General features: G+C 44.9%; 1 protein-coding gene across 1 annotated transcript in view; it reads right to left on the bottom strand.

The window, feature by feature from the left end:
• Positions 1-27368, bottom strand: part of gpr180 (G protein-coupled receptor 180) — a 93481-nt gene that overhangs the window by 10279 nt on the left and 55834 nt on the right. Inside the window, exons 4-8 of the mRNA XM_070891690.1 lie at positions 22089-22269; positions 21569-21618; positions 15071-15228; positions 11414-11605; positions 9021-9098 (exon numbers count right to left, since the gene is read on the bottom strand). Of these exons, the coding sequence (XP_070747791.1) occupies positions 9021-9098; positions 11414-11605; positions 15071-15228; positions 21569-21618; positions 22089-22269 (659 nt within the window). The remainder of the gene's footprint in view (positions 1-9020; positions 9099-11413; positions 11606-15070; positions 15229-21568; positions 21619-22088; positions 22270-27368) is intronic.

A 27368-nucleotide genomic window follows, 5' to 3' on the forward strand; every position in this document is an offset into this window, starting at 1 on the left:
GGACACTAACAATATCCCAACAGTGGATAGTCAAGGGGCTATAGAGGGGGAGGAACTTAACACAATCACAATCACTAAGGAGGTGGTACTCAGTAAGATAATGGGACTAAAGGCAGATAAATCCCCTGGACCTGATGGCTTGAATCCTCGGGTCTTAAGAGAAGTAGTGGCAGGGATTGTGGATGTATTGGTTGTAATTTACCAAAATTCCCTGGATTCTGGGGAGGTCCCAGCAGATTGGAAAACTGCAAATGTAACGCACCTATTTAAAAAAGGAGGCAGACAAAAAGCAGGAAACTATAGACCAGTTAGCCTAACATCTGTGGTTGGGAAAATGTTGGAGTCCATTATTAAAGAAGCAGTAGCAGGACATTTGGAAAAGCAAAATTCAGTCAGCCAGAGTCAGCATGGATTTATGAAGGGGAAGTCATGTTTGACAAATTTGCTGGAGTTTTTCGAGGATGTAACGAACAGGGTGGATAAAGGGGAACCAGTGGATGTGGTGTATTTCGACTTCCAGAAGGCATTTGACAAGGTGCCACATAAAAGGTTACTGCACAAGATAAAAGTTCACGGGATTGGGGGTAATATATTAGCATAGATAGAGGATTGGCTAACTAACAGAAAACAGAGAGTTGGGATAAATGGTTCATTCTCGGGTTGGCAATCAGTAACTAGTGGGGTGCCGCAGGGATCAGTGCTGGGACCCCAACTATTTACAATCTATATTAACGACTTGGAAGAAGGGACTGAGTGTAACGTAGCCAAGTTTGCTGACGATACAAAGTTGGGAGGAAAAGCAATGTGTGAGGAGGACACAAAAAATCTGCAAAAGGACATAAACAGGCTAAGTGAGTGAGTGGGCAAAAATTTGGCAGATGGAGTATAATGTTGGAAAGGGCGAGGTCATGCACTTTGGCAGAAAAAAATCAAAGAGCAAGTTATTATTTAAATGGAGAAAGATTGCCAAGTACAGCGGGACCTGGGGGTACTTGTGTTTGAAAAGCAAAAGGATAGTATGCAGGTATAATAAGTGATCAGGAAGGCCAATGGTATCTTGGCCTTTATTGCAAAGGGGATGGAGTATAAAAGCAGGGAAGTCTTGCTACAGCTATATATGCTATTGGTGAGGCCACACCTGGAATACTGCGTGCAGTTTTGGTTTCCATATTTACGAAAGGATATACTTGCTTTGGAGGCAGTTCAGAGAAGGTTCACTAGGTTGATTCCGGGGATGAGGGGGTTGACTTATGAGGAAAGGTTGAGTAGGTTGAGTCTTTACTCATTGGAATACAGAAGAATGAGAGGTGATCTTATCGAAACGTATAAGATTATGAGGGGGCTTGACAAGGTGGATGCAGAGAGGATGTTTCCACTGATGGGGAGACTAGAACTAGAGGGCATGGTCTTAGAATAAGGGGCCACCCATTTAAAAGAGAGATGAGGAGAAATTTCTTCTCTCAGAGGGTTGTAAATCTGTGGAATTCGCTGCCTCAGAGAGCTGTGAAGCTGGGACATTGAATAAATTTAATACAGAAATAGACAGTTTCTTAAACGATGAGATAAGGGGTTATGGGGAGCGGGCAGGGAAGTGGAGCTGAGTCCATGATCGGATCAGCCATGATCTTATTGAATGGTGGAGCAGGCTCGAGGGGCCGTATGGCCGACTCCTGTTCCCATTTCTTATGTAAAGACTTGCAGCATGGTGAATCTGTTGTGGAAATGCAGTGAGGAACAGCTTGTGGCTGTTGAAAGATATCTCTGTAAGGTGGGAGATTTTACTTTACATCTGAAGCTATCAATTCAACAAGTGATTCAAAGACCACTCAACTCCTGCCTCAGCTTGACAGACGTGATCCCCGAGCAGCGTGAAACACATGGACAAGCACGTAAAATCAAAAGGTGAGCTCAAATGTATTCTTAATGATCTCTAAACGAGGTCATAATGACTTGAATTTGGCCCCCCGCCGCTGTGTGTCGGGTCTGCTCAGCGCTGTCAGATCCGACATCGGGGAAACGCGCATGGCAGCGGGTTCACAGCCGTGTCTGGACCCACTGGGGGAAAAAACACTTTCCCACCTGACCTACTGGGCCCCTGGAAAATCTCGGTCTTAGTCTTAAGTTTATGTATGTATATTAGTTAATAGTCGAATAATTAGAGGCATGGCAGGGCACCTCAGTCCCATCCTGTGCCATGTGGGAACTCCAGGACTCTTCCACTGTCCTGGACATCAACGTGTGCAGGAAGTGTCGTCAGCTGGGGGAGCTCGAGCTCCGGGTTTTGGACCTTGAGCAGCAGCTGGAGTCACTGCGGTGCATCTGCGAGGCTGAGAGCTTCGTGGATAGCACGTTTCAGGAGGTGGTCACCCCAGAGTAAGAGTTTGTAGGCAGGGAGGGAATGGGACTGTCAGACAGACAAGGAGGACCAGGCAGGTAGTGCAGGAGTCCCCTGAGTGTATCTCATTCTCTAATCGGTACTGGTGAGGGCGATGGTTTCTTTGGGAGTACAGCCAGAGCGAAGTCCATGGCACCATGGGTGGCTCAGTTGTACGGGGGTGGGGGAAAGAGGAAGATTGGGAAAACAATAGTGGTAGGGTATTCGATAGTTAGGGGTATGGATACGTGATTCCAGGATGGTATATTGCCTCCCTGGTGCCAGGGTCAAGGATGTCACTGAGCGGCTGAGGGTGAATAGCCAGAGGTCGTGCTCCATATCGGTACCTATGACATAGGTAGAAAGAGGGATGAGGTCCTGCCGGCAGATTTTAGGGAGCTGGGAGAGAGATTAAAAAGCAAGACCTCAAAAGGTAGTAATCTCCGGATTACTCCCAGTGCCACGAGGTAGTGAGTATAGAAATAGGAGGACAGAGCAGATGAATATGTGGCTGGGGAGATGGTGCAGGCAGGAGGGCTTTAGGTTCCTGGGATATTGAGACCTGTACAGGCCGGACAGACTGCACCTCATCAGCGTTGGGACCAATATCCTTACGGGAATTTGCTAATGCTATTGGGGAGGATTTGGCAGGGGGATGGAAACCAGTCGAAGGTACCATTAGAAGGCAGAAACAAAGTGTACAAAGGAAGGGGAGAGACAGATAGCACTAGAGCAAGAAATAGTAAGGTATTAGGTGGGGTCAGACTAAGAGAGAATACAAGGTGGTCTAAGAGAGGTTTACAATGCATATATGCAAACGCACGAAGCATGGTAAATAAGGTTGGTGAGCTGCAGGCACAAATAGCCACATGGAAAAGTAATGTCATGGCTCAAAAAAGGGCAGGTTTGGGTGTTCAGGAAGATAGGGAAGGAAGGAGTGGGGTGGCAGTATTGGTTAAGGAGAATGTTACAGAGCTGGGGAGAGGATGTCCTGGAGGGGTCAAGGATAGAATCTATTTGGTTAGAGTTGAGAAACAATAGAGTTGCCATTACACTACGAGGTGTATCCTATAGGCCGCCAAATAGTGGGAAGGATATAGAGGAGCAAATTTGCAGGGAAATTACAGAGGGGTGCAAGAACTATAGAGTAGTGATAGTGGGGGACTAACTAATATCCTAATATAAACTGCAATAGTAATAATGTAAAGGGCAGAGAGGGGGAAGAATTTCTGAAGCTATTAACGAATATGATGTAATTGGGATTACTGAGACATGGCTCCAGGGTGACCAAGGCTGGGAACTCAACATCCAGGGGTATTCAACATTTAGGAAGGATAGACAGAAAGGAAAAGGAGGCAGGGTGGCATTGCTGGTTAAAGAGGAAATTAATGCAATAGTAAGAAAGGACATTAGCTTGGATGATGTGGAATCTGTATGGGTAGAGCTGCGGAATACCAAAGGGCAGAAAACGCTAGTGGGAGTTGTGTACAGACCACCAAACAGTAGTAGTAAGGTTGGGGACAGCATCAAAAAAGAAATTAGAGATGCGTGCAATAAAGGTACAGTGGTTATCATGGGCGACTTTAATCTACATATAGATTGGGCTAACCAAACTGGTAGCAATACGATGGAGGAGGATTTCCTGTAGTGTATTAAACATGGTTTTCTGGACCAATATGTCGAGGAACGAACTAGAGGGCTGGCCATCCTAGACTGGGTGATGTGTAATGAGAAAGGATTAATTAGCAATCTTGCGAGGCACCTTGGGGAAGAGTGACCATAATATGGTAGAATTCTTTCTTAAGATGTTGAGTGACACAGTTAATTCAGAGACTAGGGTCCTGAGCTTAAGGGAAGGAAACTTCGATGGTATGAATTGGCTAGAATAGACAAACGAATGATCCTTAAAGGGTTGACGGTGGATAGGCAATGGCAGACATTTAAAGATCACATCCCTGTTTGGAGTAAAAATAAAACTGGGAAGGTGGCTCAACCGTGGCTAACAAGGGAAATTAAGGATAGTGTTAAATCCAAGGAAGAGGCATATAAATTGACCAGAAAAAGCAGCAAACCTGAGGACTGGGAGAAACTCAGCAGAGGACGACAAAGGGTTTAATTAAGAGGGGGAAAATAGAGTACGAGAGGAAGCTTGCTGGGAACATAAAAACTGACTGCAAAAGCTTCTATAGATATGTGACGAGAAAAAGGTTAGTGAAGACAAACGTAGTACCCTTGCAGACAGAATCAGGTGAATTTATAATGGGGAACAAAGAAATGGCTGAGCAATTGAACAAATACTTTGGTTCTGTCTTCACGAAGGAAGACACAAATAACCTTCCGGAAATACTAGGGGACCAATGGTCTAGCGAGAAGGAGAAACTGAAGGATATCCTTATTAGTCAGGAAATGGTGTTAGGGAAATTGATGGGATTGAAGGCCGATAAATCCCCAGGGCCTGATAGTCTGCATCCCAGAATACTTAAGGAAGTGGCCCTAGAAATAGTGGATGCATTGGTGATCATTTTCCAACAGTCTATCGACTCTGGATCAGTTCCTATGGACTGGAGGGTACCTAATGTAACACCACTTTTTAAAAAAGGAGGGAGAGAGAAAACGGGGAATTATAGACTGGTTAAGCCTGACATCGATAGTGGGGAAAATGTTGGAATCAATTATTAAAGCTGAAATAGCAGCGCATTTGGAAAGCAGTGACAGGATCAGTCCAAGTCAGCATGGATTTATGAAAGGGAAATCATGCTTGACAAATCTTCTCGAATTTTTTGAGGATGTAACTACTAGAGTGGACAAGGGAGAACCAGTGGATGTGGTGTATTTGGACTTTCAAAAGGCTTTTGACAAGATCCCACACAAAAGATGGGTGTGCAAAATTAAAGCACATGGTATTGGGGGTAATGTATTGACGTGGATAGAGAACTGGTTGGCAGACAGGAAGCAGAGAGTCGGGATAAACGGGTCCTTTTCAGAATGGCAGACAGTGACTACTGGAGTGCCGCAGGGGTCTGTGCTGGGACCCCAGCTCTTTACAATATACATTAACGATTTAGATGAAGGAATTGAGTGTAATATCTCCAAGTTTGCAGACGACACTAAGCTGGGTGGCGGTGTGAGCTGTGAGGGAGGATGCTAAGAGGCTGCAGGGTAACGTGGACAGGGTAGGTGAGTGGGCAAATGCATGGCAGATGGAGTATAATGTGAATAAATGTGAGGTTATCCACTTTGGTGGCAAAAACAGGAAGGCAGAATATTATCTGAATGGCGACAGATTAGGAAAAGGGGAGGTGCAACGAGACCTGAGTGTCATGGTACATCAGTCATTGAAGGTTGACATGCAGGGACAGCAGGCGGTGAAGAAGGCAAAAGACACGTAGGCCTTCATAGCGAGGGGATTTGAGTATAGGAGCAGGGAGGTCTTACTGCAGTTGTACAGGGCCTTGGTGAGGCCTCAACTGGAATATTGTGTTCAGTTTTGGTCTCCTAATCTGAGGAAGGACGTTCTTGCTATTGAGGGAGTGCAGCGAAGGTTCACCAGACTGATTCCCGGGATGGCAGGACTGACATATGAGGAGAGACTGGATCGACTGGGCCTGTATTCACTGGAGTTTAGAAGAATGAGAGGGGATCTCATAGAAACATATAAAATTCTGACGGGATTGGACAGGTTAGATGCAGGAAGAATGTTCCCAATGTTGGGGAAGTCCAGAACCAGGGGTCACAGTCTAAGGATAAGGGGTAAGCCATTTAGGACCGAGATGAGGAGAAGCTTCTTCACCCAGAGAGTGGTGAACCTGTGGAATTCTCTACCGCAGAGAGTTGTTGAGGCCAGTTCATTGGATATATTCAAGAGGGAGTTAGATATGGCCCTTACAGCTAAAGGGATCAAGGGGTGTGGAGAAAAAGCGGGAAAGGGGTACTGAGGTGAATGTTCAGGAGAACTTTGTTGATCAGTACATTTCCAGCCTGATGAGGGAGGAGGCATTGCTGGATCTGGTTCTGGGGAATGAGATGGGTCAAGTGGAGCAAGTGTCAGTAGGGGAACATTTAGGGAACAGTGATCATGGTATCATAATGTTTAGATTAGCTATGGAAAAGGACAGGGAGCAGTCTAGTGTAAAAATACCGAATTGAAGGAAGGCGAATTTCAGTGGGTTGAGAATGGACCTGGCCCGGGTAAAGTGGAATCAAAGATTGTCAGGCAAAGCTGTAACCAAACAATGGGCTGCCTTTAAAGAGGAGATGGTTCGGGTAGAGTTGAGGTACATTCCCACGGGGGGGAAAGGCAGGGCAAGCAAAGCCAGAGTTTCCTGGATGACGAAAGAGATAGAAAGATGAAGCAGTAAAAGAGCGCGTATGAGAGATGTCAGATTGAGAATACAAGTGAGAATCAGGCTGATTGCAGTGTTTAGTTCCATTCGTAACTCCTCAGAAAATGAAACTGTCTATGCCCGCATACAGCAAGACCTGGACGGCATTCAGGCTTGGGCTGATATGTGGCAAATAACATTCGGGCCACACAAGTGCCAGTCAATGATATCTCCAACAAGCGAGAGTGTAACCACCACCCTACGATATTCAACGGCATTACAATCGCCGAATACCCCATCAACATCCTGTGGGTCATCATTGACCAGAAACTTAACCGGACCAGCCACATAAATATTGTGGCAACAAGAGCAGGGTATTCACCTCTTGGCGAATGTCTCACCTCCTGACTCCCCGAAACCATCTACAAGGAACAAGTCAGGAGTGTGGTGGAACACTCTCCACTTGCCTGGATGAGTGCAACTCCAACAACACTCAAGAAGCTCAACATGACCCAGGACAAAGCAGCCCATTTGATCGGCACCCCATCCACCACCTTCAACATTCCCTCAATCACCGGCACACCGTGGCTGCAGTGTGTACCATCTACAAGATGCACTGCAGCAACTCGCCAAGGCTTCTGCGGCAGCACCTCCCAAACCCGCGACCTCTACCACCGAGAAGGGCAAGGACAGCAGGTGCATGGGAGAACCACCAGCTCCACGTTCCCCTCCAAGTTACACACCATCCTGACTATATAAGGCATTCCTTCATCGTCGCTGGGTCAAAATCCTGGAACTCCCTCCCTAACAGCACTGTGGGAGCACCTTCACCACACGGACTGCAGCGGTTCAAGGCGGCGGCTCACCACCACCTTCTCAAGGGCAATTAGGGATGGGCAATAAATGCCGGCCTTGCTAGATATGCCCACGTGAATTAAAAAAATATAGAAAATTCAGCGGGCAAGTGAAAAAGAAAATAAGAGGGGCAAAGGGAGCGTATGAGAATAGATTGGCAGCTAACATAAAATGGAATTCAAAAGCCTTCTATAGGCGTATAAATAGTAAACAGGTAGTGAGACAGATTAGGGACCAAAAGGGAGATCTCCGCATGGCTGAGGTACTATATGAGTACTTTGCACCTGTCTTCACCAAGGAAGAAGTCATAATGACAGAGGGGATAGTGGAGCTACTGCAGGGGATAAAAATTGATTCAGATGAGGTACTAGAAAGGCTGGCTGTACTTAAAGTAGATAAGTCACCAGGACCAGATTTGTCGCATCCTCGGCTGCTGAGAGAAACTTCAGGAAGACTTCAGGCTGGTGGGACGGGCAGACATGTGGCAGATGAAATTTAACGCAGAAAAGTGCGAAATGATACATTTTGGTAGGAAGAACGAGGAGAGACAATATAAACTAAAGGGTACAATCCCAAAGGGGGTGCGTGAACAGAGTGACCTGGGGTATATGGGCACAAATCGTTGAAGGTGGCAGGGCAGGTTGAGAAAGCGGTTAAAAAAGCTTATGGGATCCTGGGCTTCATAAATAGAGGCATAGAGTACAAAAGCAAGGAAGTTATGATGAACCTGTATAAAACACTGGTTCGGCCCCAACTGGAGTATTGTGTCAAATTCAGGGCACTGCACTTTAGGAAGGATGTGAAGGCCTTAGAGAAGGTGCAGAACAGATTTACGAGAATGGTTCCAGGGATGAGGGAATTCAGTTACGGGGATAGACTGGAGAAGCTGGGGTTGTTCTCCTTGGAGCAGAGAAAGTTGAGAGGAGATTTGATCGAGGTGTTCAAAATCATGAGGGGTCTGGACAGAGTAGATAGAACGGGTCCATTCTTCCAGCTTAAGGGGCATCATAGCCAAGTCCAATCCTGTCTCAACAAAATATCCACACATACCGTTTCTGGAGATTGGGGGTGTGAGAGTCACTGGGAATATTAGCCAGGAACCCTGACTAATTTTTCTCTCCTTAGCTCAGGAACACAGACACTGATTGTAGTATCAACCCAACTGAGGTCAACTAACCCAGCACCGACTGGGCATTTAGCTTGGGACCTTCTCGTCTGTAGGATTCAATTGAATACTGCCTATACTAACTGAACCCTCAGGGGATCCCAAATCAATTTTTCTGAATGGGAATTTAATTATAGTACCCTAGGCATTGCATTATGCAGCTGTTAAAATCTGGCTGTAATATTTTGAACAAACCGGCAATAAAACTTTTGTAACTGTAATTTTGTTGATAGATTTTTGTTAAAAAAAGCTATATTCTACCAGCAATGTGAATTTCAGGTCAACTACTTGTTCAAATACATACCTTCTCACGCTGGTATTCAGCAAATACCATAGATGCAGCAACAAGGACTGGATGGCAGAGAAACCAAAGGATGCAGCCCTAGTAGAGAAAACAGAGCGATCCTTGAGTTGGGTGGCAGTTCATCAAAGTCGTCAAAAGACTCACCAACAATATACTTTAAAGCCAAGGGTCAAGAATTATTGTTATTGCTTCATGACCAATCTATATTGAAAAACTGCTAGTCCTCGTTTCAACATACCTGGGTCAGATACTATAAATCAGTGGAAAACCAGAGAGATTTTCCTTGTAGATATCTGAATTGTGAACTTAAACACTTTGAGGGGTGGTTAGATTTATATTTTATTTTTCTTTCTGTTTACTATATCAGAAATTATTTGTGTGTGTTTGTAATTAAACAGTCTGAACAAATTCATTTAGGTTTGATCTGACTAAAGACAGTGAGACTGAAATTGCGCACAGCCCGAAACAATCCACACCAACCGTTTTCCACGTGTTCCGTCCGCCCCAATGCATGGACTTGGCAGTCGGCCGACAAAAAGAAACACGGAGTTGCCGGCAGCACCACCTCTCCTTTAAGGGCGGCCATGCCGCCAAGCCATGGAAAGGGTACCGACAGAAAACCCGTCAGAGGTACCGGCCGGTGGCGGTGCCACTCCAGGGGGAAAATTCCGGAAAAGGGTCGCCGCCGATCGGTAAGGGGTCGGCGCGTGTCCGAAGCAGCGGGAAAACAGGCGGAGCAGTCCCCTACACCGCTCCAAAAGTAAAGGAGGGCAATGTTCAAAATTCTGGCCCCTTTGCGGCAACCAATCCGCACTGACCCGTGGCCACCGGCCTTATAGAAAGGGGCAATTTCGGCCCCAGGCAGTTGATTTGGGGTCTGGGAAATGCTGATCTCTGATTTTGATCTTTTATATTGTAGCATGCTGCCAGTGGCATGCTCTGCTATAAAGCAACTCTGTAACTCGGACTGTGTTGGGTACTTTCTATTGGCCTTGCACCAGGGACCACAGCAGACACGCACAGTAAGAAAGGGAGAGCAGAGCTTTGCATTTGCAGCACTCAGTGTAGTTCAATGCTGTTGTCCTGCTATGCTTTGTACTGGGAGACCGACATTCATATGCTGGCTCCCTGCGTTTACATTGCTCAATCTGGCTTGTATCCCAAAAGCAGAAGCACAGTCCCAGTTGTTGCCGGCCAACTAGACAAATGCCAATGTACAAGCCCCAGCAGCAATATAAAACTGCCTTAAAGATATTGATAAAGTATTCTGGAATGCAATTGATTTATGATCTGAAGGAAACATGTTATGAATAAATAATCATTTGAAAAAGAGGAATATTAACAGTTAAGGGGATAAAGCAGCAGAAGGCAGCCCATGTGGAAAGAAGCAAACCTGATGGTAAGAGTCGCCTGTTTCTGTGCTGTAACCTTCGATGATTCTGGAGTACTCCACCACGTATTCAAATGTCATATCTACACAGAAATGGAGTCACCTTCCCCTCCCTGTTCCCCTCTTTCATTCCTTTTATATTGCCTTCCTGCAGCAGACTTTAGCATAACATTTTGGCAGAACCCACTACCATTGTGCACATTTGCTTGATGGGAAATGACTGGAAAAATGGGAGTATTGCACTGACATCCGCACCTGATTCTCTGATACATACTACCATCAAGTTAGACTTCGACTGGTAAGAGTCTTCCAAAAATGTATCTCATTACCTACAGCAAACAGACTACTAGTATGACGGCTCTATACATGGGAGTGACTCCTTCTGATTTTGCATTCCTCCTGACTAAGATGGCCTTGGCCTCTGCCTTGTGTCTTATACAGTGACACTACACTGTTGGTAATTATGGGTAGAATTCCGTGTTCTTAAGGATTCCCTAATTTGAAAGTGCTGTGCCCCACAAGTTCCTCTCCTAACTAACACTGTCTCTTGCATGGCTCCCCAGTATTGCAATTATCAGGGAGGCAAAGGTTTCAGCTCAAGCTCCACTGCTTACAAATATATCAGGATAACGCTAAGGATGATTATTGTCCAATCACTGATTTAAGCAATGTTATACGAGTAAATTAGGAAACATAGAAAATAGGTGCAGGAGTAGGCCATTCGTCCCTTCGAACCTGCACCACCATTCAATAAGATCATGGCTGATCATTTGCCTCAGTACCCCTTTCCTGCTTTCTCTCCATACCCCTTGAATTATGGTATACACTGAATTAATCTAAAATGATTATTAATGTTTTCCTTACAGGTACACGATTTCTTTCCATTTTATTTAAATTTATGAAGTGGCCACAGGGATATGAATCATACAACTAACTTTTAATTTAAATGAAATGTGAGGTTAACAACTTAGCTCAGCTACTGTTCATAAAAGCTCAAACTTACCTTCGCAAAGCTGATGTAGAAATCCCTCTTAAATGCACTTCTTTCCATGGTAATGATCTGGTAGAGACTCGAAGCTAAGAACAGGGCCAGACAGACCCGTAAAACAATGAGCAGCAGAGCTGGCATGCTATGATGTGCATGGTAGCTATGGTGATCAGTACCTTCAAACTGTTCCCAAAGCAATAAAATACCCTGTAGAAAAAGGCAGAGGCAATAATTAGAGAGATCGTGACTGAAAATATTAAAATAGTATAGAATCATAGAATGGTTACAGCACAGAAGGAGGCCATGTGGCCTGTTGAGCCCATGCTAGCTCCATACAACAGCACCTCAGCCAGTCCCACTCCCCCGCCCTTTCCCTGCACATTTTTTTCTTCAGGTTCTAATCCAATTCCCTTTTGAAATTATTAAAGAAAATTGAGTACTTTATTTTTTTATTTAAAGTTTTCTGTCTGGATCATCTATGCAACAGAAGCATAGCCCTGTTACAGTGATAAAAAAATAACTTTAGTATTGCTGTACGGTTATGGTTATGCAAAGATGGGGCCATCATATCCAACCAAAGAAAACTGAATTATAAAAAGGAACTAAATGCACAGTTGGACTTTGCTCTTTGCCAATGGAAACTTCCATTTAAAGCTGGTGCAATGACACCATCAGCAGTAACAATAAATTTGTACTATTGCCAGACGTTATGGGGAAATTTCCCCTTTCTTTTAGGCCCGTTACCGCCTCTACCATCTGCAATTGGCCCCCCGGGCTGGGGGGCGGAAACGGGTTTCCGGCGCACCCCGGCTTTTCGTCCCGTCCGGCCGGCCATGCGCCGACCCCTTACCGCCCGGCGGTGACCCGTTCCATCCTGTGGGGAAAATTGCCATCGCTGGTCGGTGACTCCGACAGCTTTGCGAGGCGGGAAGCTGCCAGTGGCTGGGCGGTGAGGCCGCCCTTGAAGGGGAGGGCGCACTGCTGCGGCCGCCATTTTGTTTTAATTGTCGGATAGACGACTCCCGTGGGCGAAAGCCTCCGATCCTCAAGAAAAGTACGCACCTACCTGGTGCCCCCTTGGCTTCGGACTCTTGCAGCCCTGCGCTTGCAGGCATACACCCAGGTATCCCAGGAGCACATGTGGCTCGCAAGCTTCCCTGGGATCACGTGGGCCAGCCTAACCAATCAAAAAGGGGCACTTCCATTATGCTTCTGGAGATTCCATTTATGTACGGAATCCCCATAAGCTTAATAGGAATGACATAAAAAACACTTTCTCACAACCAATAAATAAAAATAATTCACCACGTTTAAAATTAATTAGAATACAATTTAATTGAACATTTAAAACAAAAATTTACTTTTTTGAAAAATAAATGTAAACATTTTTAAAAGGACGAAAATTAACCTAAACTAATTTTAAAGATTTTTGAATGTTTAAATGATCTAAAAAAATATATATTTTAGTATTTATTTAAACCCTTATATGCTGGTAAAAGGCTCTAGGCCTGCCTTTACCAGGCGTAAGAGTTTCATGGGCATTCGCTGGGCAGTAGTTGGGCAAATAACTGCGTCAGCGACTGGCCATTTCCTGGATTTCGTGCGTGCGCAGTACACATGGAACCCCTGGAACTTGCGGGGCACTTATAACAGCGTACGCTGGCAAATCCTAAAATAACTTTGATAGACCACCACCACCAGCATTTATATGCTTTGGCTCCAGTTCCATCATTCCCCCTGAATGATGACTCAAGTTGAATAAGGTGATATGTAACCATGGCTTCCTGTTCAATCATAAGCTAAACTTCTTCCAGTTAGCCCTCAAGACTGCTTTCTTCCACTGTCAGAACATAACCCATTTGTGCTCCTTCTCTGTCTGCTGTTGAAATTTTATCCCATGCTTTGATCACCTTTAAATCTTTTGGCCACCCTCCGATCCTTCAGCTTAAATCCAGACACTATAGCCCGAAACCTCTCACACAAAATCCTGCACACCCATTATCTCTTGCCAAAATCCTCTAGCTCCCTGACCCCTAGCCCATTGTTTTAAAAATCTTTGACTGGAATTTCCTGGGGTCCGTGCGAGTTCAATCGTTGGTGGGTCAGTGGGAAATGTGAAATATCTTGCAGCCGGTCAGGAACCCGCCATCATCCTGCCCCTTCCCTCGGGGGCGTTTGCCGGCGCAGCAGCAACCCCGAAATACAGAGGTGGGCGAGCTAATTAAATCATCATCAGTTATTTGTCGGACCCTTATGCGTCTTTGTCACCCTACAGTTCCAATTTCCCTGGATGAGTACGGGAATCTCACAGCTCAGGAACCACGTCTGTCAATCTGAGGCAGGAGTTCAGTGGCCATTGATCCAGCTTAACCTCAGATGGTCCCTTTCCTTAGGCACGTGCTGTTGCTGAGTGTATTGGCAGCACAGATTTAGCTCTCTACAGGCTGCAAGTGTTTTCAGCAAGGTCATCATCCAGTGTCTCCCCATTGTTAGAATCTATCACACCATTGACAGATTGCTTCTGTCATCTCTATTTGACCTGTCATCTATCCCATCAGCATGGGTTCCGTTTATACTGTCTCACCCTGGTCCTCAGAATCGGACCCCGATCAGGCCCAACACCAGCAGCACCAACACCAGCAACCTTCTCCTCAACCACCTGATGCTGCAGCGGGCAGAGAGCCTGGACTGCACTGCGTGGGAGGCGATTACCCCGACACAGGGTATACAGACAGAGGATGAGCTTCCTCAGCATGACGGAGCAGCAGTGCCAGAGGAGGCTTAGGCGCCAGGTCGTCGCAGACATTTTCAGATTATAAGACCTGCAGCCCAGAGGGCCTGGTGGACACGCCTTACCAGCGGCTGTCAAAGTCACCCCCGCCCTCAACTTCTTCACCTCAGGCTCCTTCCAGGGATCTGCAGCAGACATTTGGCTGCCCACAGATGCATCACCCAGATGACCAATGCTCTGTTTGACAAGTCAGCCAATTATATGAACTTTGCCACTGATGAAGCCGGTGTTACTGAGTGAGCGCTGGGCTCTGTGACTCTGGCTGGCTTCCCACGGGTGCAGGGTGTCATCGACTGCACACATGTGGCCATCAGGGCACCCATCATCACCCAGGGGTCTTTGTGAACCGCAAGGGCTTCCACTCCCTCAATGTGCAGCTGGTTTGTAACCATAGGAAGATCACCATGCATGTGTGGGTCAGATTTCCTGGCAACTGCCATGACTCTTTCGTCCTGCGCCAGGCCACCCTCCCCCAGGTTCTCGTACCTCCAAACAGACCTACAGGTTGGCTGCTTGGCGATATGGTCTATCTACTGAAGGCGTGGCTCATGACCACTCTGAATAGCTACCCTTTACCTCTGCTCTCTGCTTTCTGTCTTTAAGCCAGCTAGCTATCCATTCAATACTTTTCTCCTGACTCCACATTCTCCGACCTTATTTAGTAGGCTATTATGTGGTACCTTATCGGAGACCTTTTGGAAATCTAGATAAATGACTTCTACTGCATTACCTCTGTGAAGGATATTAGTTAAAGAGAGTCTCAATGTAGCCTACATTTCATTTTTATTGAATACATAATTTCATTTGTAATTTAGGACTGAGGGCATTAAATTAATATTTGACATTCTCCATCTTTATGTATTGATAACAACGCCACTGACCTGAGTAATAACAGCTACAACCGCGATGGCAGTCGATGTTGGGGTTGAGTCCCATTGCAGAAGCCTACTCTGAGTTCTTCCCATTCTACTCAGAGTCCATCCCATGCATAAACTCAAAAGCATGTAGAGCATCTGAATCTGGGTGACCATGTCACATACTATAAGGAACAGAAAGCATCAACTGATACGTTACTTTCATGGCTGATACGTCCTCTCTCTATTTTAACTGAAATGAGGAACTTCGGAGACCAAAGCTGCAGATGGGTCGTAAAAATCTATTTCATCAAAATTGAAAAGCAAGAATATAAAATATTAAAAAATTAATTCAATGTCTAAAACAAGTAGAGGGAAAACATTACTTTGTAATGTACATCACACTATATTATACTGTTAAAATATGTACATCATATATTATAATACTGGACTTTTTATTGAAAATTTGTTTTTGTTCTGTTTCATAGCATTAACCATGTTTTGCCCTTAAATCTATACTGAGCTATGGTATATATAACATTGTACCTGTATCACTACACTATACTACTGTACCGAGTGTAACCACAACAAACAAAATGGTCAAGAGTAAATCTAGTGAGAAGCAAAAATTAAAAAATAGCGATAATGACAACCTGCTAGCACAAGTTGAGACCATGGAGGATAAAGCCCCCAACTTTTTCTCATTATTATCCACATTGAAAGAGCATCAAGAGATACGAGCTGGAGGGAATAGAGCTACTCTAAATGATTTAACTTAAAAAGGATCAATCTTTATAACTTAATGGAGAGAGCTTTTCACAGCGGCAAAAAATTATAAACAGGGTGCTCAAGACTAGCAAACATCTCATTTAATAAGCACTTCAATTGTCTTGTACATAATTGCACAATTTGGACGCAAATCTGTATTAAAATTGCAATTCTGTACTACAGCACAATATTGTACAGATTTGTGCTGAGAATGTACACTGCAGCACAAAAATATCAACAGTTCCAGTATGTTCAGTGTATATTTACATTCTAGGTATAGTCACATCAAAACTACATCTATTTTTCTGATTCCTAAAGACAGGTTTTTATTTTTTATAAATATGATTTTGTTTATAAACTGCCCTCTGATTTTTTTAAATCAATGAACTATTTAAAGATGTTACATTTGGGAAGAATGAATGGCCAATTACTCAGGTGTCATTTTTATGAAAATGATGTCACATCTAAATGATAGTGACATTTATTGTACAGAATTAATTAATCTCTAACTTCCAGTGAGAAAAATAAGCAGTTTAACAAATAATAGCATTACTGTGATCAGGTAAGAGTTACTATGGCAACAGTTGCAAGCATTGGTGTGAAGGCTTTTTTCAGCAAATATGCAGATATCCACAAATGTTATTTAATCTGATGTAATTTGCTGGATTTCTACTTCATTAGTCAGCACTTTACTATTGACGGAGCTATGCAAAAACTGATATTTATCTTTTCATTTACAAAAAAATAAAAAGGTCCTGGACATATGTTACATTTATCCATGATAAAATATACAGGGTACCTTGTGGTAGTGAACAAGCTTTACGGTGTGCCTGTGATTGTAAATAACCCTTGGGTTTGATTCCAGTGGCACTACTGGGTTCTGCTGTGCTTGCCTGTCGCATCAGAGCCTGGTGGGTTTTAGTGTCATCAGGTCTTTGACAGCTACCTTATTGAGGCAGGGTGTGCCACACTCCAGGATGCTTGATATATTGGGTGTGCTGTTGATGTATCAGTCAGCTGCTGCATTGGCCCTTGAATTTGTTGTCTGAACTTGTGCTGCCCAGTACAGGTAATTAGCATTTTGGAAGTCAAGTCCTCCTCGGTCATTCGGTAGTCAGGAGATTTCTGTCACTTATTCTGGGTTCCTTGGTATTCGAGATGAAACTCCTTTTGTTTTTCCATAGCTGTAAGTTTGGGGGATTCAGACGAGCAACATTTGGAACAGGTATCGGAGCCAGAGTTGGATATTCATTCTGAGCACGCTTATTCTTCCCAGTAAGAAGGTAAAGAGAGATGACCACTGGGTCAGGTCTTCACCAAGAGCCTTGAGTACTCTGAGGAAGTTAGTGTGGTAGAGCTTTCAGTGTTTAAGGCGTTTGTTAACCACGAGCTATTTTATGTTATCCAGGAGCTATTTTAAGCCTTTAAGAACCATTTGAAGCATTTATAATGGGTAGGGCATAGCATACACCTCTGGGCATAGCTTCTGTTTTCGTGTAGTTTATTTTCTACCTGGACAGAGATTTGAATGAGATTTGGGGATTGAGGAAAGTGGATTTCAGGCACAGAGAATGTCATCTGTATTCAGCAACATTTGGTGTAGAGCATCTGCCACAATCATCCCCTGCCATTATTAGGGGTCGAGATTGGTTATGGCCGTGTTTGAGGCAGTATCACCACCTGAGTGTTGATTTTAGCACCGGGCGTTAGGCACAGCCTCAAAGTCCTAAATGGAGTTTTTACGTCCAAAGATGAGGGAGCACCGTTAAAAAGTGTCATTGCAAACTCATCCTCGGGCAGGAGCTCAGGGGGCCGACTGAATTTCCCCACGGGAGGCTGCCGCCATGCTGGAAAAGAAACAGGAAGAAAAAAAAAACTTCCCCGATCCACACACACACTTCCCCACTCTGAAAACTAATGAAAACATGCAGAAATAATGAGAGAGAAAAACTTACCTTCCTTTCTGGGCCATTCCGTCTGAGATCCGCTCTTTAACCTCCACTTTTTCCTGGCTGCACGCCGCCTATTTGTACGACAGCCGTACAAAGCAAATGTCACGACAGGGGCGTCAAAGAGGCATTGTACGCTGAATAACATCACCACGCGGGTGGCGTTAGCCAGCACAGCATTGCCTCTTGGTGTCTCTGCCAACGAGCCGACTGAATGTAGGATGAGGCGTCGATGCCGCTTACCGTCGAAGGTTGGCCGTTTGCCGCCTCCCGCGTACGGTAACAGGCGGCGTCCATAACTGAATTTCCACCCTTTAGTGTGTTTAAAAAAAACAGCAATTTGTGGCAAGGACTGGATACCCCATGAGTTGCGAATTGCCACAAATTGCTGCTGTTAGCATCGGAAAACAGGAGCTCGCTGTTAACCTGCCCATTAGTTTCAAGAAATTGCTGGATGTGTGCCGTAAATACGAGTGAATCTCGTGCAATCATTTAGGGCTGGTAGAATCATGCAGCACAGAAGAAAGTCGTTCAGGCCACCATGCTTGTGCCGACTCTTTGAAAGAGCTACCAATTAGTCCCACTTCCGTGCTCCTTCCCCATAGCCCTGCAATTTGTTGCTTTTTAAGTGGAGATCCAATTCCCTTTTGAAAATTACTATTGAATCTGCTTCAGACAGTGTACACCAGATCATAACAATTTGCCGAGTAAAAAAAGTTCTTCACGTCTCCTCGCGAGCTTTTTTGTCAATTATTTTAAATCTATTTCCTCTCGTTACCAATCCTCCTGCCAGTGGCAAAATGTTCTCCCTATCTACTCTATCAAAACTCCTCATAATTTTGAACACCTCTTTTAAATCTCTCCTTAGCCTTTTCTGATCGAAGGAGAACAATCCTAGCTTCTCTATTCTTGCCAAATAACTCTAACCCCTTATCCCTGATGCCATTCTGGTAACTCTCCCCTGCATCCTCTCCAAACACTTGAGATCCTTTCTAAAATGTCATGCCCAGAACTGGACACAATAGTCTAGCAGTGATTTATAAAGGTTTAGCAAAACTACTTGCTTTTGTATTCTATGCCAGAGATCTATTTATAAAGTCACGGGTCCCAGTTTGATCAGCTTGTCCTACCACCATCAAAGATGTGTCAATGGAAACCCTCAGACCTGCACCCCCTTTAAATTTGTACCATGTAGTTTATACTGCCTCTCAGTATCACTTCACATGTCTCTGCATTAAATTTCTTCTGCAATGTGTCTGCCCATTTCAAGTCTGTATGTCCTCCTGAAGTCTGCTACTATCGACCTCACTGTATACTACACTGCCAAACTTTGTGTCATCTGTAAACTTTGAAATTATGCCACCTATATCCAAGTCCAGCTTATTAATATATATCAGAGAGTAGTGGTCCTAACACCGACCCATGGGGGAACACTGCTGCATAATTCCCTCCCGTCCGAAAAACAACCATTCCCCACTACTCTTTGCTTTCTGTCCCACAGACAATTTTGTATCCATGTATTCATGTCATAAGGACCCTGTTAATGATGTGATTTATGGTCCTGAAATGCCATTCAACCTTGGATGCCAACTGTGGAGTTGGATTCCTGCAGGTAGGAAATTGTTCCAAGAGATTTTTTTAATTTACATTTTTTTCTAACTTTTCTTGTCTCTTCTCTTAATCCCATCTTTCTTTCCCTCTCTTTATTTCTCGTTCTGTATCGAATTTGACCCTATTTCCTTCTTTGTTGTTCACTCGGTCTCTTTCTCTATCCTCAAATTTCATTGGTTAAGGAGCTAGACCATTGGACCTGATATTCTCAAGGCCCTGGATGCCCTGCTGATATCATCGCCCATTATCAATTTGCATTTCCAGCAATTTGCAGAGCAAAAATAATGGCCTAGAATTTGCGGTGCTGATGACAGTGAACTGGTATCGCTCGCCGCCATTTCACCTTTGAAAGTGACCGCACCCTCAGGATTTAGCGCATGCGCAGCCTAATGTGGAAATCCTGAAACTGCAATCTGTCAATCACTGCTCCTCCACAGGCAGCGCTGTGCCCCCCCCCACAACCACCCACAGAGCCGGCAATCCGTGAAATCTCTCAAATCATAGAAACTGCCGAAAACTTTGGCTCTTCTGCAGTGATTACGTTGTTAAATTCCACACTAAATGTTAAACCCAAAGGGATTAGGTGTAACTGCAGTATTGACAGCGTACTGACTGCTAAACACAGGTTATGGTCCTGAAAAAAACAAATTTTAATTTTGTGCAGTGTCGAATTTATCCATTTTAATAAAAACTTAACATTTTTAAGAAACTTTAAATGTAATTTTTTTTACGGTTTGTTTATCTTTATTTCAAGTTTGCCTTTTCCCTAGGTGAGAGCCCTAATCTTCATTTGGCTTTCGCTAACATTTTTTAAAAGTTTGAGTTTTAAGAGTTTGCCCACTTCCTTTTTCGCTGCCTGTGAGATTTCTGCATTGCGATTGCTGCTCAGACAGCTTGTTGATGTCACAGCAGCTCGTACTTTGGGATTCCCACAATACGCCGCTGATTTGAGTTACATGTTGGAAAACCCAAACTTCTCAATACGGTGATTGCAAGATCTTTGTGCAAAGCGTACTCCGGGGCTGGCCTTCGCTTCACCGCTGACCGCAAATTCTGGACCAATAAGATTTGCAGGGCGAGGTAAAAAATCCCAATTCACGAGGCTCGCTGCGAGATGATCGGCTTCAGCAATTTCTGGGCCATCATCTTTGTATTTCGAATACATGTATTTGGCTTATCACAAATCTTAGCTTGGTGTATTTTATAAGGGGTTATCATGCAATCACCATGAAAATCGATATGTTTCATAAATCAACATTTCAGGAATATCAATCTTTCCTCTCGTTTATATGTAGCAAAGTGTCCATTGTATTTAAATATTCAGACTCTCTTGGATTCTCTCAAATAAATTATTCACATAATGGCAATCATGTTGAGGTTACAAGCTCTCCAGTGGCTGTGATCCAGGTCTGTTGAAATACTCTCTGCTGACAGCTGGAAGTCTCAAACAGGAACCCCTCCCCTGTTTGGATATCTTTCTACATAGTACAGTGACAGTGATTCCAATCAAAACCTTCCCACATCCTGATGGGTTGTTTTGTTGCATCAGCTGTGTGTATTGACATATTAGGAAATGTTGCTTCAGAACCATAAATTTCACTCATACTAGAAAATACTTCAAAGATGTCTTGTCAAACATATCGATACCAGATACAATGGCATCTGGCTTTTGTCATATTCAGGCCCAACATGAAACCTATAGCTGCAGTCGAAGAAAACAGCGTGTGACAATTAAATTCATAAACACACAACTTCTTTGCTCAGAAATACTATGTTTGGAATATAATTTCTATAGGCCTCTTTCAAAGCAATGGGGAAAAAGTGACTAGTTTAGAACATTTTTACCTCACCTTGGTTAATTTTCTCATTCTGCAACATAATCTATATTTAAACATTTTGCTGTATAAAATATGATCATTTACAAGAAGCTGTTAGGCCAAGAAAGATGATAGACATATGCTAGGCAGACAATGTTCACTACGCCGAGCAATGAAAATATGAATAATTGGTAATCTTTTTGTGCATGGCAGAGGATTATATATTTAAGCGTTACGCTTTGATCAGGAACTCTAGATACTGTGAGTGAATGAAAAAGTGGTCTGGTACTTCAAATTTCTATTACTGGATCAAGTATGTGTTTATTAAGAGCCAAATTATCAGCAAAAGCTGCAATTTCAGCGGAAGTGTTGCATCTTACACTCAGCCAAACTGCCCAGCAAAGGAGCTCCAATTCCATCCACTGAGTACCTGAAAGAAATGATAGACATTATTATAGAACTGCTTTCCGGACCAACAATGCCATTTCATTTTTAACAGACACACATTTTTGCAGAAAGATTTTATGAAAATTCCATCACTTGGGAATAAAAAAACAATAAGATGTAGACATTCAACTGAAATGTCCCCGTTTTTAATGTTGAGACTGCTTTACTCATTTCATTTAAATCAAAATCAGAAATACAGAATCTTCTTTTTAAAAACCGTAATATTACATTGAATCTAATTTTGCACAATTTCCCCCACTCCATTTTCATTTATATTTCCTCTCATCCTCTTCGTGCACCATTACTCAAGCAAATGTGCTGGGCAGGCCTCAGAGAGTATTTCACATGGTGCATGCAGAAACAACTCACTCTGCCATCCTCAATATTCAATGTGGGATGCAGAGAGGTAAGCACATTTTGGTTTTATATATCATTAAATTAAGACTACTTTACCTAGACAGATGCATATAGTTAGTGAATGCTGCACCAGCCTGCAGCAGCAATCCAATAGACAAAACCTTCAGTACAGCGTGCATAGGTCCACCTTTCTTAATGGAGCGCCAGATTGGTTGAGCATATATGCAGGCTGCTATGAAGTAAGCCAATACTAGTAGGAAGTAGAAATCATGTAACCCTGTAAAAAGAATAAAGACAACTCACAGTTCCACATGTGGGCAGAATATTAAAAGCGAATGATTTAGTGTTAGTATGAACATTTCCAACCTTTAATTAATCCTCATGTTTCAACAAACACACTTATAATCTACACAATAAAATAAATGCTGTCTGTCTCATCAAATTGTAAGAGTGTAAGATTGGAGAGTTCTTCGAACCTTATCGACAATCATGTGGTTAACACAGACCAATCAGATCAATAATAAAGCAAAGCAGCCATGTTTGATGCGACACCAGCTTCTCTGCTTAACGATGCAATCAGCCACTCCCTTGCTTGCTCCGAGCCCGACCATTGTCTCCAATAACACCCTATAACTATAAGGCCGGAATTTTACTGATGCTGAGAGGGTGGGTTTGGAAGCGGGTCAGTTGTCAAAATGGAAATGATCAACAGTGCCTCCACGCTTGTCTCCCGGGGGTTGGATCGGTCAGCAGTTAACAGACCCGACATCAAGCGGCAGGGGGGCAATTTATATCATTACGAGCTAGTTAAAATCAATTAAAGACAATTTTACCCTCTACTTATCATTTTTGCAGCATTTTCACGAGGTTCATGGCGCTTGCCGATCACGTCAGGTGAGTGGTCGGGTTTTCCATTAGTATACATTCTTAATATTTGACAGCTGAAAATGTGGTATAAAAGCTACCAACGCAGCCTGGTTGCACATTGCACAGGAGGGCACAAGCAGGGATGTGGTCAGGAGGACCAGGCTGCAGTGGCACAAACCTTTCAATGATCTCAGTAGATCACGAAATGTTACTGCAAAGCCACACTCAACCTCATCCTGCTGTGTCACTCATCACATCCCCATCACTCTGCCTTCCCTACCCTACTCCTGCACATCCTTACTCACACCAACTTACCTTGCACCTCCACTCATCCCTCTCTCTCTACATTATCACTTCCCCATCTTACTAGTTACCCCTCACACTCACCCTCATCCTTGTCCAATCATACCAACTAACAACACAAGGGTAGGCACTTGGGTCCTTTAGCCAATGTTCATGTATAGTTAATGTTGATGTGTTGTCAAACATTGAAATCTTTATTTTCAGCACTTCGCGTTCTTGGACAGATTTGTGTGCACCTTTGGAAGTGGCTTAGTGAGTTGCAGTGAATGGTGAGACATAACGTTACCCCCCACAATGGTGATGAGTGTGAAAGGAATGGGTTGGACATTGTAGGGATGCTTTATGGAGCTGGTGTGGGGTGGTGCCAACCTGGTGCATCATGTGACAGTCAGGGTGTACAGTGTCAAGTGAAGTAAATGTGGCCATGGTGAGGTCATCCCTGGCCTCCCGGGCAGCAATGTGGTCGGGTGCTGATGCCCTGTGTCCTGTGCAGCATCAGGTGATTGTGGAGAAGGTTGGTGTTGTTGGTGGTGCTGCTGGTGTTGGGGCTGATCGTGGTGGGATTCTGAGAACCAAGGTGAGATTTTTTTTTTTAAAAGGACACCGATGCTGTTGGAATAGATGGCAGGTGAGATTGAGAAGCAATCTGTCAATGGTGAGAGAGGTTGCTCCAAGGAGGTGACAATGAATAGAGAGTTCACTGCAAACACTTCCAACCTGCATACAGCTCACACGTCTCTTCCAAACCATGAGGTTTTAGCTTCTGGCATTGGAAAGTGAACAGTTGTGAAATGTTACCTTTAATACTTCTGCAGCTGTCAAATAGTCAAAGTAATGGAGAGTCACTGAGAACCCGATTCCACTTACCTGGCGTGTTCTCCAAGGCACGGCAAACCCATCAAAAGTTGGTAAAATTGTAAGTGCCTGCTTTTAAGCCTGCACCCAAAGGAAAAATTGCCCCTATGTTTTGGTGAGTATGTAATAATGATAATCTTTTGTTATATGCTTTTTGCGGGAGGAATTGGCCATGTTTGCGCCTCCCGCTAAGGCTCCAGGCGGGGCACTAACGGGATGTAAATGCCTTTGCGACCGGGTACGGCGCCGCTAACAACTCCCGCTAAATTCGGTGGGAGTTTAGCAGTGGCGCTACAGCGTTGCGCCATAATCTCCTGCGCCCGGAGAGCGTGACGTCATCGGTGGGCGCACCGCCCCGTTAGCGCCCCGGCCCCTAAATTGGGTCTCGCCCCCTGAAGCTGCGCCGGGCGATGACAGCGATAGCTTCAGGGGACACGTACCCGGCGGCCGGCCGCTACCGGGGCAAAGGTTAAAGGGGAAGTGGCGGGTCGCGACCGGGGCAAAGGTTAAAGGGGAAGTGGCGGGCCGCTACCGGGGCAAAGGTTAAAGGGGAAGTGGCGGGCCGCTACCGGGGCAAAGGTTAAAGGGGAAGTGGCGGGTCGCGACCGGGGCAAAGGTTAAAGGGGAAGTGGCGGGTCGCGACCGGGGCAAAGGTTAAAGGGGAAGTGGCGGGCCGCTACCGGGGCAAAGGTTAAAGGGGAAGTGGCGGGCCGCTACCGGGGCAAAGGTTAAAGGGGAGGTGGTTGCTGATAAAAAACCTCCCGTTTGGCTTCCCGCTCCAGCGCCGCTTTGGTCGCGGGGTCGGTGCTGCGATCGCTCAGCCCGGCACTCTGCTCATGGCACAGCACCCCCGCTCCCTGAGGGTCCTGGGAGGGGCTTCCTATTATGCGGAGTATGCAGCTCGGGCCCTTCCCTTTTATTCAGGGAGGAGCCCCTCGGACGTTGCAGCGTTACGTGGCCCAGTGCATCGCGCTGCTGCGCCCCGCTCCCGCTCCAGGACGGAATTAGCTTCCGTGGGCGGTGATCCCAATTTATCGTGAGGGGAGAGACTTCTGCGCCGGGTGTAAAGTCTCGCGCCTCGCAAGTGTTAAGGGGCGGGATCCAATTTCTAGGCCTTTATATTAGTGTGACGGTAATACTTTACATCTTACATAACAGTGCCCTTATTTCCTGAACGCCACCTAATTACCTCTCCATCACACTCTATCCAGCTGGTGCAGCAGCAGAAGGTAAACTGAAAAGCAAAAAGAAATCGAAATGTGATGTCACAGCCAAGCGGGTAAGTGATTGGCTGGTGGATTGGCGAGTATTTAATTTTTTTCTTTTTCTTTTCTTATCAGTAAGAAACCTTTGGCGTTTTAACCTATTAGGTTAATTTAAGGGTTAAGTCATGGCAGGAGAGCCCAGACCCGTGTCATGCTCCTCCTGTGCTATGTGGGAAGTCAGGGACGCTTCCAGTGTCCCTGACAATTACATGTGCAGGAAGTGTATTCAGCTGCAGCTCCTGACAAACCGCATTGTGGCACTGGAGCTGCGGATGGATTCGCTGTGGCGTATCCGCGATGCTGAGGATGTCATGAATAGCACGTTTAGTGAGTTGGTCACACCGCAGGTAAAGGTTACACAGCCAGATAGGGAATGGGTGACCATCAGGACGAGCAGTGGGAGGAGGGTAGTGCAGGGATCACTTGCAGTCATCTCCCTCCAAAACAGATACACTGCTTTGGGTACTGTTGAGGGGGATGACTCATCAGGGGAAGGCAGCAGCAGCCAAGTCCATGGCATCAGGGGTGGCTCTGCTGCACAAGAGGGCAGGAAAAAGAGTGGGAGAGCGATAGTGATAGGGGATTCTATTGTAAGGGGAATAGATAGGCGTTTCTACGACTGCAAACGAGAATCCAGGATGGTATGTTGCCTCCCTGGTACAAGGGTCAAGGATGTCTCGGAGCAGCTGCAAGGCATTCTGGAGGGGGAGGGTGAACAGCCAGTTGTCGTGGTGCATGTAGGTACCAACGATATAGGTAAAAAACGGGATGAGGTCCTACAAGCTGAATTTAGGGAGCTAGGAGTTAAATTAAAAAGTAGGACTTCAAAGGTAGTAATCTCAGGATTGCTACCAGCGCCACATGCTAGTCAGAGTAGGAATCGCAGGATAGCTCAGATGAATACGTGGCTTGAGGAATGGTGCAAGGGGGAGGGATTCAAATTCCTGGGACATTGGAACCGGTTCTGGGGGAGGTGGGACCAGTACAAACCGCACGGTCTGCACCTGGGCAGGACCAGAACCGATGTCCTAGGGAGAGTGTTTGCTAGTGCTGTTGGGGAGGGTTTAAATTAAATTGGCAGGGGGATGGGAATCTATGTAGGGAGGCAGAGGAAAGTAAAAAGGGGGCGGAAGCAAAAGGTAGGAAGGAGAAAAGCAAGAGTGGAGGGCAAAGAAATCAGGGCAAAAATCAAAAAGGGCCACATTACAACATAATTCTAAAAGGCCAAAGAGTGTTAAAAAAACAAGCCTGAAGGCTCTGAGTCTCAATGCGAGGAGCATTCGTAATAAGGTGGATGAATTAACTGCGCAGATAGCAGTTAATGGATATGATGTAATTGGGATTGCGGAGACATGGCTCCAAGGTAACCAAGGCTGGGAACTCGACATCCTGGGGTATTCAATATTCAGGGAGGACAGACAGGAAGGAAAAGGAGATGGGGTAGCGTTACTGGTTAAAGAGGAGATTAACGCAATAGTAAGGAAGGACATTAGCGTGGATGATGTGGAATCTATATAGGTAGAGCTGCGAAACACCAAAGGGCAGAAAATGTTAGTGGGAGTTGTGTACAGATCACCAAACAGTGGTAGGGAGGTTGGGGATGGCATCAAACAGGAAATTAGGGATGCGTGCAATAAGGGTACAGCAGTTATCATGAGTGACTTTAATCAACATTTTGACTGGGCTAACCAAATTGGTAGCAATACTGTGGAGGAGGATTTCCTGGAGTGTATAAGGAATGGTTTTCTAGACCAATATGTCGAGGAACCAACTAGAGAGCAGGCCATCCTAGATTGGGAACATTAAGACGGATTGCAAAAGTTTCTATAGATATGTAAAGAGAAAAAGGTTAGTAAAGACAAACGTAGGTCCCCTGCAGTCAGAATCAGGGGAAGTCATAACGGGGAACAAAGAAATGGCGGACCAATTGAACAAGTACTTTGGTTCGGTATTCACGAAGGAGGACACGAACAACCTTCCGGTTATAAAAGGGGTCGGGGGGTCTAGTAAGGAGGAGGAACTGAGGGAAATCCTTATTAGCCGGGAAATTGTGTTGGGGAAATTGATGGGATTGAAGGCCGATAAA

Source organism: Pristiophorus japonicus, chromosome 10 (assembly GCF_044704955.1).
Source record: "Pristiophorus japonicus isolate sPriJap1 chromosome 10, sPriJap1.hap1, whole genome shotgun sequence".
Lineage (NCBI taxonomy): Eukaryota > Metazoa > Chordata > Chondrichthyes > Pristiophoridae > Pristiophorus > Pristiophorus japonicus.